The sequence below is a fragment of the Ictalurus punctatus genome, chromosome 7 (assembly GCF_001660625.3).
Source record: "Ictalurus punctatus breed USDA103 chromosome 7, Coco_2.0, whole genome shotgun sequence".
In the NCBI taxonomy this organism is placed as follows: domain Eukaryota; kingdom Metazoa; phylum Chordata; class Actinopteri; order Siluriformes; family Ictaluridae; genus Ictalurus; species Ictalurus punctatus.
The window spans coordinates 14,610,560-14,622,954 of record NC_030422.2 but is presented as its reverse complement, the minus strand read 5'-3'; the positions used below and the strand labels follow the sequence as shown (position 1 = coordinate 14,622,954).

Genomic DNA, 12,395 nt, shown 5'->3' with positions numbered 1-12,395 from the left:
GGTGGGTGTGCTGCTACTGTTTTAGGGTCAAATTTCTCCTGCATATGCACTGCACTAGATTTTAGTCAAGTGTGATGCTGTGCTCAGACCAGCATTATTGTGAGGATGAATGATATAAGGCAGGGAGTGTGTGTGTGTGTGTGTGTGTGTGTGTGTGTGTGTGTGTGTGTGTGTGTGTGTGTGTGTGTGTGTGTGTGTGTGTGTGTGTGTGTGTGTGTGTGTGCCAGCTTCTCCACTGGGCCTAATATGTGTTATGATGAATGACTCTTTATCAGACAATATTAAGCATTATACTTGCATTAATTTAGTGTGCAAGTAAATTCCCAGGCGAAAAGCCTTTATCCTGTTTAATAAGACCTTGTTGTACTGATCAGCAAATCCTCAGCAGGCTTAAACGACGGTGCCAATGTGATCTGAGTGTTATTAGTGCCAAGGGACTTGAGCAAGAGAATAGTACGGCTGCTTTTGAGCACAATGAGTCTCTGAATATAAAAACACACCAACACATAGTCACTCCCAAAGACACGGAGAGTGGGAAGGAGAGTGAGGCTACTACTTCATGCATCTGCAACCAATCAGAACAGCTCAAGGGGGCCAAGTAGCGCCGACATCATGCATTACACATGTTTTCCACCTCTTCCATCCTACAACATGAAATGACAGAGGGGTGTGGGGGTTGAGGAGGGGGACAAAAAGAAAGACTTTTCCATCCTCTGTAATCTCTCGCCCACGCACTGATCAGATTTCTAGACCCACTCAGTGTTTATAGAGTTGAACGGGGAGGGACCAGAGCTCATCTGAGCTGCTCGTGCTTAAATTCCAGCTATTGTTACAGCCATAAAGCTTCTGCATTACCTTCTCAGATAAAAGCATACTAAACTGTACCTTTCCTTGCCACCTTTAGTGTGGAAAGTTCCCTTTAGTGTGTACCTTTAAAAGTATTACTCTAAAAGCCAATTAAATGTACTTTGAAGAGTGGTCCTTAAGGTAAAGCAAACTCCTTTCACAATGCAAGATAATTGATATTTACTAAAGTTACAAAAGGCATACCACCTATGACAAGGAAAAAATACAGTGTAGTACACGTTTCTTCTGAGAGTGTATGCTACTATGCTGCTATCTGGTATACAGGTAATTTGGTCATGGCTGCAGTTCAGGATGTATTCATAAAGAGCTACTTTATCCTCACATTGTGTGCCTGTAAGTCACACCATGGTGCAAATGACAAAATGGTCGGAAAGAATCCATTACAGGAGTATGGCACTGTGTCATGCTGAAATAACCGAGAGCACCAGCAGCCTTTTGTTTAAAGCTCTTACAAATAATCAATAGTTTCACAAAGGGTATCCTTCACTTTAATTCAATTTTCCTCCTTTCATTGATCTCAGCAAGTCTCATCGGTGTTTATGTTTTGTTTCAGTGAGTGCAGAAAAAGACGCTCCTTCCAGTCTACTTATGTTATTACCATATGATGTTATTTTGGTAATACTAATTATGCTTAGTAATAAGCCTAGTTACTGTAGGGAATTCATCAGGTTTTTTTCTTGTGCAAACTGCATCTTTTTTGTTACGTGATGCCACCTAGTGGATTGGTTGCATTCTTACTGTTGAAGCACATGACAGCAGCCTACAATAGAGCTGCTCCAATGAGAAAACCAGGCCAGTGATTATTGCTGCCTGTCTTTGATTTCTTCCTAGTGTTCCAGAAGAAAATGTCCCAGGGAGATACTGAAACTCTTTACTCTTTTCCTGCTAAGCAAAGTAAGATATAATACATCACACAAAGCAGTGTGCTTTCGTCAAATGTCCTTGTTAAGATTTAATACTGATAAAACTCACATCCTACCATTACAAAAATTTACAGTGCATCCTCTTCAATTGGCATTTGAGCAAAATTGTATTGTGCTGTGAAAATGTGACATATTCAGTTTGTATGTCACAGTGTAGCTGCCCTACTTTATCTCTCTTTAACTCTGTGTGTAACACTAACTACTGGGTGCATGCCACAGCCAGCGGTCAAGACTCGTGCACATACGATACCTTTATGCCGGGTCCAGCTCCAGGACTGGATGAGCTCATTAAACTGCAGGAGCAGGTGAAGAAAGGATCACTCAGCGTGGACGAGGCCCTGGAGAGATTCAGTGACTGGCAGAGGGTTCAGAGAGGATTAGATGGCATCCAACAGGTGACTACTCATTTTAAATTTGCACTTATGCTAATAAGTAAACAAATTAATTCATTTATTGATAATATAATATAGTATAATACAATATAATTTAATATAATAAGGACATTTACAAATGTTTTGCATTAAGTTGGTGAAAATAGAAACATATGATAATGAAATATAGTGTTGTAATATTTAATCAATATAATAATTATTAGTGACTTATTATCTATTAATGATTAATTATTACATCATAAATTAAAAAGATGGGCTTTAACATGCTTGTTGTAAATGTTGGTTGTCTGGGAAATGCCAGTTGATGTAGCTGTAAAACAGAAAAATTGGGTTTTGGCCTAAAGTGAACTTTTCTTTGCCATACTTGTTATAGATATATCAACTTATAGAAACCATAAATGTAATCTTGCCCTGACCATCTTGAGTATGACCATGAAGACCATGATGAGTATAGAGCCAGTTTAACAAACATGATGTTAAAAACAGTCTGCTTAAAGATGTCTAAAGACTTGCTAGTTATGTGTGAATGTCACTCTCCGATCGAGTTATTAAAATGACATTTTTCCACTTTTGGGGGTAAAACCAGATTTTAAAATGCTTAATCCTTACTGGTGGAAGATATATATATATATATATATATATATATATATATATATATATATATATATATATATATATATATATATACACACACACTTACAGTATAAGCAATACTAGTTAATAGAAAGTGTCTGAGGAATAAAACAGGACAGTAAGTTCCATTAACTCTGGATGGAGGGCCATAGATTTGCACTTGAACCAAAAGCAATGGGTTATGTATTAATTCTGTACTTAAAAATAGAGCTTCCCTTAATAAAATTCCTCCATTTATGCTCCATTTCATATTCCCCTTCACTTGTTTGTTTTTTTCAATCAGATAATTTTGTTTATAAACTGTGACTAAACTATCAATTGTAAAATCCCTATGACCTTTCAGAGATTATATTGAAATATAATTTTTGTATTGTAGTTATTGTGGTATTCTTGCTTTGTCTAATGATTGTGCTGTAACAGGACCAAGATTCGCTGTTAGATCTGTTACCAAACGCTCATTAAACCAGCCTGATATCAGTATCACTTATCATTATTGTCAGCAGATTATTTCCAGATGGGATGCTTCCAGTAGGGATCCAGAGTGGCTGTAGACATAAAATAAACACAAAGTGAGAACAGATCAACATTACATTCGTTAGAATTTGTAGAGCAGTGCTGCACCGATAAAACATACCCCTACAGACATGGCCATATTAGGAGCCCGTACAATATACAATATAAACATTCCACTGCAGTACTTGATTAGTACTTGCAGTACTGCAGTAAATCAAGCAACTTAGGAAGGTTTGCAAAGAAGGCAAAATAAACACACTTCTTATGCTGAGCCAGTGCAATAGCAATTAATGGACAATAAGATGTTACACAACGAGGATCACCCATTTATGTTGTTTTTCCTGCCATGGAGTTTTCACTTGTTCTGCAGCCTACAGTTCACCCATCCATTTTGTGCTTTTTTGTTTCTTCATTTATTCTTTCTCACATGTGGCTTGTGGCACTTGTTGCTTCATCACTGAATAGTGAAGTTTCCAACTGAATTGAACCCATAAGCAAATCCCAACAGGTGTGGTTAAAAACATCTTTTGAATAATTTGGCAAAAGCAAGAGATTTGGTTAGTACTGTACAGAGGGACTCTATGCAGAAAGATTGTACTGAACATACATACATACATACATACATACATATATATATACATATACATATATATATATATATATACATATATATATATATACATATATATATATATATATATATATATATATATATATATATATATATATATATATATATATATATATATATATACATATACTTTGTGTTTTAGGAAAAACTGCGGCAGTTGCGGGCAAGCATCATGAATAACAGAGAGGACGACGACTGTGTCTATGGTTAGTTCACGTCCTCAACATTCCAACTTATTGATCACTTCATAGAATTAAACAAAAAAAAAAAATACTCCAGTGTTTTAAATCTAATCTCTATCTGAAGTACCTGTATCATACATGTGATAAGCTTACAGTGAGTATAGTACATACTGAAATCTCACTTATAATGGAATTCTAAGGGCAGTTGTTGTACCACATTATTTATTTATTTATTATAGGTTATCTCTTTTTACTAGAAGCCAGAAAATTTAATTTCCCAAATTTGTATTGTTGGGTGTCTATGTTCAGCATTGAATTTATTTGTAAATTGCAGTAATGGCTCATATGAAAGTAGACACTCAGGGTTTTAAGAATTTGCAGTTTTTCAAGTGTTTCTTTTTCTACCTAGTTTACTAGGTTTAAATGTTATATATTTTATTGTGGCAGTTGTATACAGTGTTTTACTATTAAACAACAACAAAAAAGCACCCCTCCCCTTTCCCATCATCCTGCTCATGAGCAGTTAAACACAGAGTCATTATACTCTAGACACAGAAACCCAACAGTGTCCTGACTAATGTTACTAAAGTAATTCCACGGCAGAATGGAATGCCAGTGTACTGTGTACAGTATGTTACAAAAATATTCAACTTCAAAGTAAAAAATACAGAAGTGTTTGGCCTGAACCATAAACTCTGGGAAAATGTAAATAGCCAGACATGAATTGTATATTGTCAGCATTGGAAACACTGAATAAAACTATATAAGAAGATAGTAAGACATCTTCCTTATTGTGTTGTTGGTTGGTTTTTACTAACAGTACATTCTGGACATATTGAAAAAATTGCAAAATGTGCTTCATAAAAAAAAAAATAGTGCTTCATAACAGTGTTACAAATGTAAATATGAGTACTATTCTAACCCTAAAATGCATAAATGTTATGCCAATCATTATTACATATTCGTCTCGTTAGCGACCCGGAGTATATATCTAATGCGGATGGATCTCTAAACTGTCCAAAATAGTATAAAATTATTCACATATTTTATTAACAATGATAACATTATAAAATACAATTTTATTTGTCATGAAACAAATCTAAAACATATGCATATATATATATATATATATATATATATATATATATATATATATATATATATATATATATATATATATATAAAATTAAAATTCCGCACTAATAATTCATGCGGGGCATGTGTTTAACGGTTCATTTGTGGGCATTAAAAGCATCCATTTGTCTGTCATATTGACTTCATAAATAAGTGAATTTGTATACGAATTATTTTTTGTAATAATAATTTTTAATTTCTCCTATAAAAAGTAGATACAGTACAGAAACCTTCCAAAAACAAAGTGGACACTTTAGAAATTAATCAATACTCAATACGTCCTCAATGTGCTGTTAGTAAAAACAAACTAATAATTTTAAGGATAAAAAGAAAAACAGTCCCAAACAGTTGACAGCAATGGTAAGTGAGAGTGCTTCTCTCTTTTCTTTTTTTGTACAAAGATAAAGTCATATCCTTTCTATAGAATTTCATTTCATAGGTTTTGACATAAGCCTTTCATAAATTTTTCATGCACGGCTTTTGACATTATTTATGCATTGCTTATGAATGTGTTATGAAGGCAAACAAAGTATGTTACCAAGATTCCTCTTGTTTCTGATCATTCTAAGACCTTTGCAGTTTGAGCATACCAGCTATAATTATGAATTTATGACTTTAATCATAAGTCAGTTTTTGTGTAATTTTTTTTGTTGTTTCCTCAATACAAGGAAACATGTTGCAATTCTTATCCAAGGTAATAGCACATAGATACTGATGCAGTAAGCAGAGTAGAAAACATTGGAGTATTAAAAATGTGGTAAGAAAGCATCTTAAGGAGTCAGGTTATATACAGGGTGTCCAAAAGTCTCTCTCTCTCTCTCTCTCTCTCTCTCTCTCTCTCTCTCTCTCTCTCTCTCTCTCTCTCTCTCTCTCTCTCTCTCTCTCTCTCTGTGTGTGTGTGTTTATATATATATATATATATATATATATATATATATATATATATATATATATATATATATATATATACACACACATTTTCCAGCACCATGTTGGCTGAGCCTTCATCAGTGGATGTTCATGGACGTTCATGTCTCAGTTGGTCTGCAACACTTCCAGTCTTTTTGAATTTTTTTTTATAAGTTTGGCAACAGTGTCATGTGTAATGTGCTTGATATGTTTCCTTTTGAAGTCTATTGCAACCCTGCAACAGCTTCCTGATCCAGTCATGAGAATGATTTCCATATGTTTTTCTTTTGTCAAAGGCATTCTTAAAGGCTATTTGAAAAAAATTATATATACATACATATATACATATATACATATATATATATATATATATACATATATATATATATATATACATATATATATATATATACATATATATATATATATATACATATATATATATATACACATATATATATATATATACATATATATATATATATATACATATACATATATGCATATATACATATATACATATATATATATATATACATATACATATATGCATATATACATATATACATATATATATATATATATATATATATATATATATATATATATACACACACACACACACACTAAGTATGAAATATTTGTAATACATTTAGCTAAAATGGTCTTCATTTCCTCTATGTGTGGAGACTTTTGGGGCACCCTGTAATATTATCTCTCAAGATACACGTTTCCTCAATTCAATAACAGAAAGTGGTTATGAGTGATAAATTCTGATTGGGAAGGCATCAAAAGACAAAGTGAAATCTTTCTTGTGTTCGTCATGGTGCACAATCCTGAATCGGGTCCAGAACATTCAATGTCGAGATGACAGACTCCTCAATACAACCAGTACAGAGGAAATAATGAAAGAGTGGGGGGGAAACTGACCTTGAATGGTTAAAAAAAAATCATCAAAAACATCACAGTTTGCCAAAGCCAAGGTTCTGAAAAGCAGGCAAGTTAACTAGCTTCTTCTCTGTCCAACAGATAAAATCAACATCGTTCATCACACGCCATGTAAGTGCCTCACTGCTACTTTTCAACATTCAAGAGCTGGGATCATCTCCTTGGAGATTATTATTTTATCTTGGTGCAAGCCTCCTTCATATCCGTAACATTTGGCTTTCACAGGAAGCAGTTAACAAGCAGGATCACACACACAAGGATAGAATCTTTATGTAGTGTGAGGAGGTTGAGTACAAGATAGTACACACAATTTCAAACACACTCTGAGGTGCCATTTGTCAGTGTCAATGTAATCTGCCTTTTAATAGCTGTGTGGTTTTGGGAGCATACATTTTAATGAGCAGTACAGTATACAACTGGGTAGATTTAGCAACACTCCCTAAGTGCATCTTTTATTGTCAGACTAATAAATATTTTCACCCTGGTCAGCTGTGACTACAAAAGAATGCAGAAGAGGAAGCCAACAAGCAGAGGCGAATTTCTACAGCAAACCTGTCAAAGGACAACATGTGAGTTTTGGAATGCAAAAAGTTCTCATCTACTTTTCGTTAATCACCCTGTAGATGTTATTTGGCGCTCCTACACATCGTAATTGCTGTACGCAATGCTCTAATTAATATGTCCAAGAATAAAAAATCACTCATGTTAAAATTTGGTCTTTTTTCCGCCAGTCAAATTTCTTCCGGAAAGCAGATAAGCGATAAAAGGTAAGTAGGATCCCATTAGTTTGCAAAGCTTTGTTTAGGACATTTAAATTTTTAATAAAAAAAAAAATGTTTTCTTTGCACACTCTCAGAAAAAAATGCTACACTATACTTTCCCTTTTCGCTAAGGTCTTTTGTACATTTAACATGTACAGTTGAGGTCATAAATTTACATACACCTTGCAGAATCTGCAAAATGTTAATAATAAAAAAATACGAGGGATCATAAAAATTGCATTTTGTTTTTTTATTTAGTAATTAGTGTAAATTGTGTAAATCAATGTAAATTGTTATTTTGTCTTTGTAAATATCTTATGTAGCTTCTGAAAGGCCATGTTGGGCTCGTTACTCAAAAAAATGTAATTCATTACTTATTACTGGTTACTCTTTTCAAATGTAATATTATTACTTCACTTATTACTCCCATCCAACAGTAATTCATTACCCTACTCATTCTATTATTTTTTTGTTACACCCCACAAAATAGGTAATTGCGTCCTTTCTTTTCAAAATTCTGACTTCACATGTGAGCCTCTTAGTGACGTTCAGGGAATCGCTGATAAGCACAGCTTAGACTTCAAACTAGCTCTTTTTTTTTCCTCAGCCTATAAATCCATAAATGTTACAGGCTAGATGAAAAGCACACCTGGCTCTAACTGACTACAATCTTTTCAATTTGCAAATGATTTTTTACCTAGGGGTCTTCTGTTCCCTGTGACCGGTATTTTCCCAAGGATGTGTTTGAAAGACAGAGTCGATCGTGGTAGACAGGCAACATTTCATTCACCACATATCCAGCCACAAGCTTCATTAGTTCTTTTTCGTTTGTTGTAGCCTGCTGTCCACGATAAAAACTCTAGTTTTGTTTGTTTAGCCATGGTAGAGCTATAGCCATCCTCCACGTCCTTGGAGAGGTGCATTTCTAAAAGCTTTCTAAAAGCAGGAGGTTTGAGGTTGTGTTTTTCACTACTACCTGCACACAATTTACAAATAACAATGATGTTCATGTCATCTTCTGTCCAAAAATCAAAGTAATCGCTATATTTCCAGCTGGTGAATGTAAGCACTACCATCTTCCAAACAAGCTAGCTGCAATGGTGTGGCATACTGTAACACCTAAACAGAAGAAAACAAGGTTACAGTGGGCTAAAGAGAAGCAATCATGGAGTGTGGATGATTGGATGAAGGTGATATTCAGTTATGAATCACGAATCTGCATTGGACAAGGGAATGAAGCTGGAACTTTTGTCTGGTGCTGTTCTAATTTATGATATGGGGTTGCATGTCAGGTAACGGACCAGGTGAGACCTCAACAGTCAATGCACAGGTGTACACTGAAATTTTGGACACTTTTCTCATTCCAGCGATAGAAAATAGGTTTGGTGAAGATTAAGTCATTTTTCAGGATGATAATGCATGTTGCCACAGAGAAAATAGTGTTAAAGCTTTTCTTCAGGAAAAGCAGGTCGACTCAATGACATGGCCAGCAAACAGTCCGGACCTCAATCCCACTGAAAATTTACTGAGGAAATGAAAAAAAAAGTCAATGAGAAGGCTCCATCCTGCAAAACTGATCGGTCAACCTCTATTCGCAAAAGATGGAACTAGCTTGATGGAGAATGTTAGATTTCATTAGTGAAGTCCATGCCTCAAAGAATTCAGGCATTAAAGCCATAAAGCCCAAGGAGGAGCAACAAAGTACTAATTGTGATTTTCCTCTACTTGATCTGGAAAAAATATGCCATTAATTAAAACAATGTAATTTAATTTGTTTGATGTATGTTTAATGAAGCCAGAATGTTCAGCTAGCATATCTGTGATTTGTTTGTTTACTACAAAGTAAAAAAGACAGGTGAGCATCATCTATGTGTGGTGATTCCATAATTATTGCCAGGGGTTCTCCTGTATGAGTCTCTGAGTTATCCTCAGTGTGAAGAGATGGATCTCGGCATCATATAGTCACTGTTGGAAAGGGGTCAATTATACAGAATATGCTGGAAAATCAAAGAATGTGCAGGACCTGGAGGATTTTTCTGAAGAACAGTGGGTAGTTTAACTCCTCAGGACAAACAAGGGACTCATGAACAACTATCACAAAATATAAAAACAGTTGTTGATAATCATTATTATTATTATTATTATTATTATTATTATTATTATTATTATTATTATTATTATTATTATTATACATTTTATTTATAGGCGCCTTACATGACACTCAAGGACACCTTATAAACACAATAAAACAATCAACATTAACAACAATAATCATTATTACAGCTTGAACAGACTGGTAACAACACAGTAATAATAATCAAGCATGTGTAAACTTTAGAACTGGTTCATTTGTGTAAATTCACACAGTGTCAACTGTGTAAATTCAGTTATTATTGTGTCTTGTATATGTAAACATCTGATATCTGAAATAGCTTATTCAGAGCAGGACTAAATAAAAAACAAAATTCAATTTCGCATATTTTGGTGTATACAAATTTATGACCTCAACTGTATCTTATAATGTACCTTTAAAGAATTATTTAATAGTTTTAGAATAAAGCTTTAAAGGTACATGACAGGCAACTTTCTAGGTAAAGGATACATACTAAAGGTACAAATAGCGAACGCTTGAAGGTACCGTCAGAGCAACAAGGAAAGGTTCCATTTAATTCATTATTTTTCCACTAACAGTAACATGCAGGATGGCTACATATAAGTTCAACTGCACTGCATGTTATAAGTGGATTAGGATGCAAATTGTGTATACATTATCTTTCAGAAATATCAAGACATTTTCAGTTTGAAGATGCTGTGACAGGAGGGATACCAGAACCATCCAAATGTGGAACTGTGATAGTTGAATCATCTGAAAGGAATCAATGCAATAAATAAATAAATAAATAAATAATTCTGAAACTCACAGGTCTTCACAGTACAATGTTTCTCATAGTCTTCTCTCTCTCTCTCTCTCTCTCTCTCTCTCTCTCTCTCTCTCTCTCTCTCTCTCTCTCTCTCTCTTTTACATCTACTGTTTGATTAATCAAAAATAAGGATTATGTAACATGAATTACAATCCAAAAAATATTTGAAATAAAAAATGTCCTTAAATTGTATACTATTCTTCAAAAAATATTTTTTCCTCTCAAATGTATACACCTTCTCAGCTACACCATCAAATCTCCACAAGGGGGCGCTATCTCACCAGACATGCTGATAAAAAAAAGGCCTGTCTTTATTAATTCACATCCTTTGATAGACCAACAAGGTTCTTGCACATCCCTTTTCCCCTAGCAGACTCCTCGAGTGCCATACGGATCACTGACTGCATGCGAGGACACGAACAAACGTCTCAGGAAAAAAAAATCATACGATGCGGTGCAAGTGAGGTCTTGCCTGTTATGGTGGTGTCTGGGGATTCGGGAGAGCTAAAGTGGCTCTGCGATGCACGGCATGCTGCTAACTTGGTCTGCCTGCCAAAACCAAGCAGCTGGACACGTTTGCATGATCAATCATGCTCTTTGTGAATAATATGTATTAAAGCCCCCACACTCGTGGCGTGTTTGGAAGCAGCAGTTTTGCCTTTGGAGATGATCCGGCTCCAGCAGCCCCGGTGGCATTTGAGGAGCGGGTTTTGCCTGTCACCTGCTGCTCTGGGAAAGAGCCGAGCTTCATGATCCTAGGCTGGAGGCAGCTTCGCCTTTCCTCCTTCACCGTGTATATTCTTCAGCTTGATGAGTAGGAACAGGCTGTATCAGAATCCTCCATGTATGTCATTCCAAAATCTAAATCAGGACGTTTCCAATACGACAGCTGTCGCTTGCCAGAATCAACTCACTTGATGTGTGCTGATGAAATGAACCTAATTAATGAAACGGCTTGTCCATTAGCCTCTTATGGAAAGATGCCACAGGAGTTCTTACTTTTCTCAAGCTGGGACAGAGTTGATAAACCCTTCATGAAAGATTAAGGCTTCCCTGAAGTATAGAGCTTTATCTGCGAGAGAGCAGAGGGCAGGATTAGAATGCAGATGCATCAACAATGCTGTCATAAAACTGCAAACTGATAAGGATCCAGAGCAGCTGAGCTCATACTCAACAGCATCCCGTTATTTCAGCTCATCTCGCCATGTGACATTTCAACAACAAAAAAAATCTTGATTTCTTAATGGAACCTTCCAGATGCCTGCTGGAAATCCACCATTTCAAATGGACACAAACAGCAAATACAGGTATTTGGATTAGGTTTTGGTAAATGTCCAGCAATATACGAGTGCACACACACACACACACACACACAAACACACACACACCTCTAACATCATCATCATACTCCGGATTAAGAGCCAGAATTATGCACAGCTGTTCCTCTTTCTGCACCCTGATAAGAATCAGGCAATTTCACACTCAGTGGCATTCTTTCATCCCCTAATCCTCTGGCATGTGTACAGTATACGTGACCCTCCTCAGGAAAGGGCCGAGGCCACAGTTGTGGAACCTCAGATC

The 12,395-nt window shown here is 35.4% G+C and overlaps 1 protein-coding gene across 1 annotated transcript in view; it reads left to right on the top strand.

Annotated features, from left to right (window-relative positions):
• Positions 1-10,997, top strand: part of LOC108267065 (B cell scaffold protein with ankyrin repeats 1) — a 48,156-nt gene extending 37,159 nt beyond the window's left edge. The window contains exons 10-16 of the mRNA XM_017470995.3: positions 1,699-1,761; positions 2,010-2,185; positions 4,102-4,165; positions 7,214-7,243; positions 7,622-7,701; positions 7,864-7,899; positions 10,673-10,997. Of these exons, the coding sequence (XP_017326484.3) occupies positions 1,699-1,761; positions 2,010-2,185; positions 4,102-4,165; positions 7,214-7,243; positions 7,622-7,701; positions 7,864-7,896 (446 nt within the window). The 3' untranslated portion in view covers positions 7,897-7,899; positions 10,673-10,997. The remainder of the gene's footprint in view (positions 1-1,698; positions 1,762-2,009; positions 2,186-4,101; positions 4,166-7,213; positions 7,244-7,621; positions 7,702-7,863; positions 7,900-10,672) is intronic.
• The last annotated feature ends 1,398 nt before the right edge of the window (positions 10,998-12,395 follow it).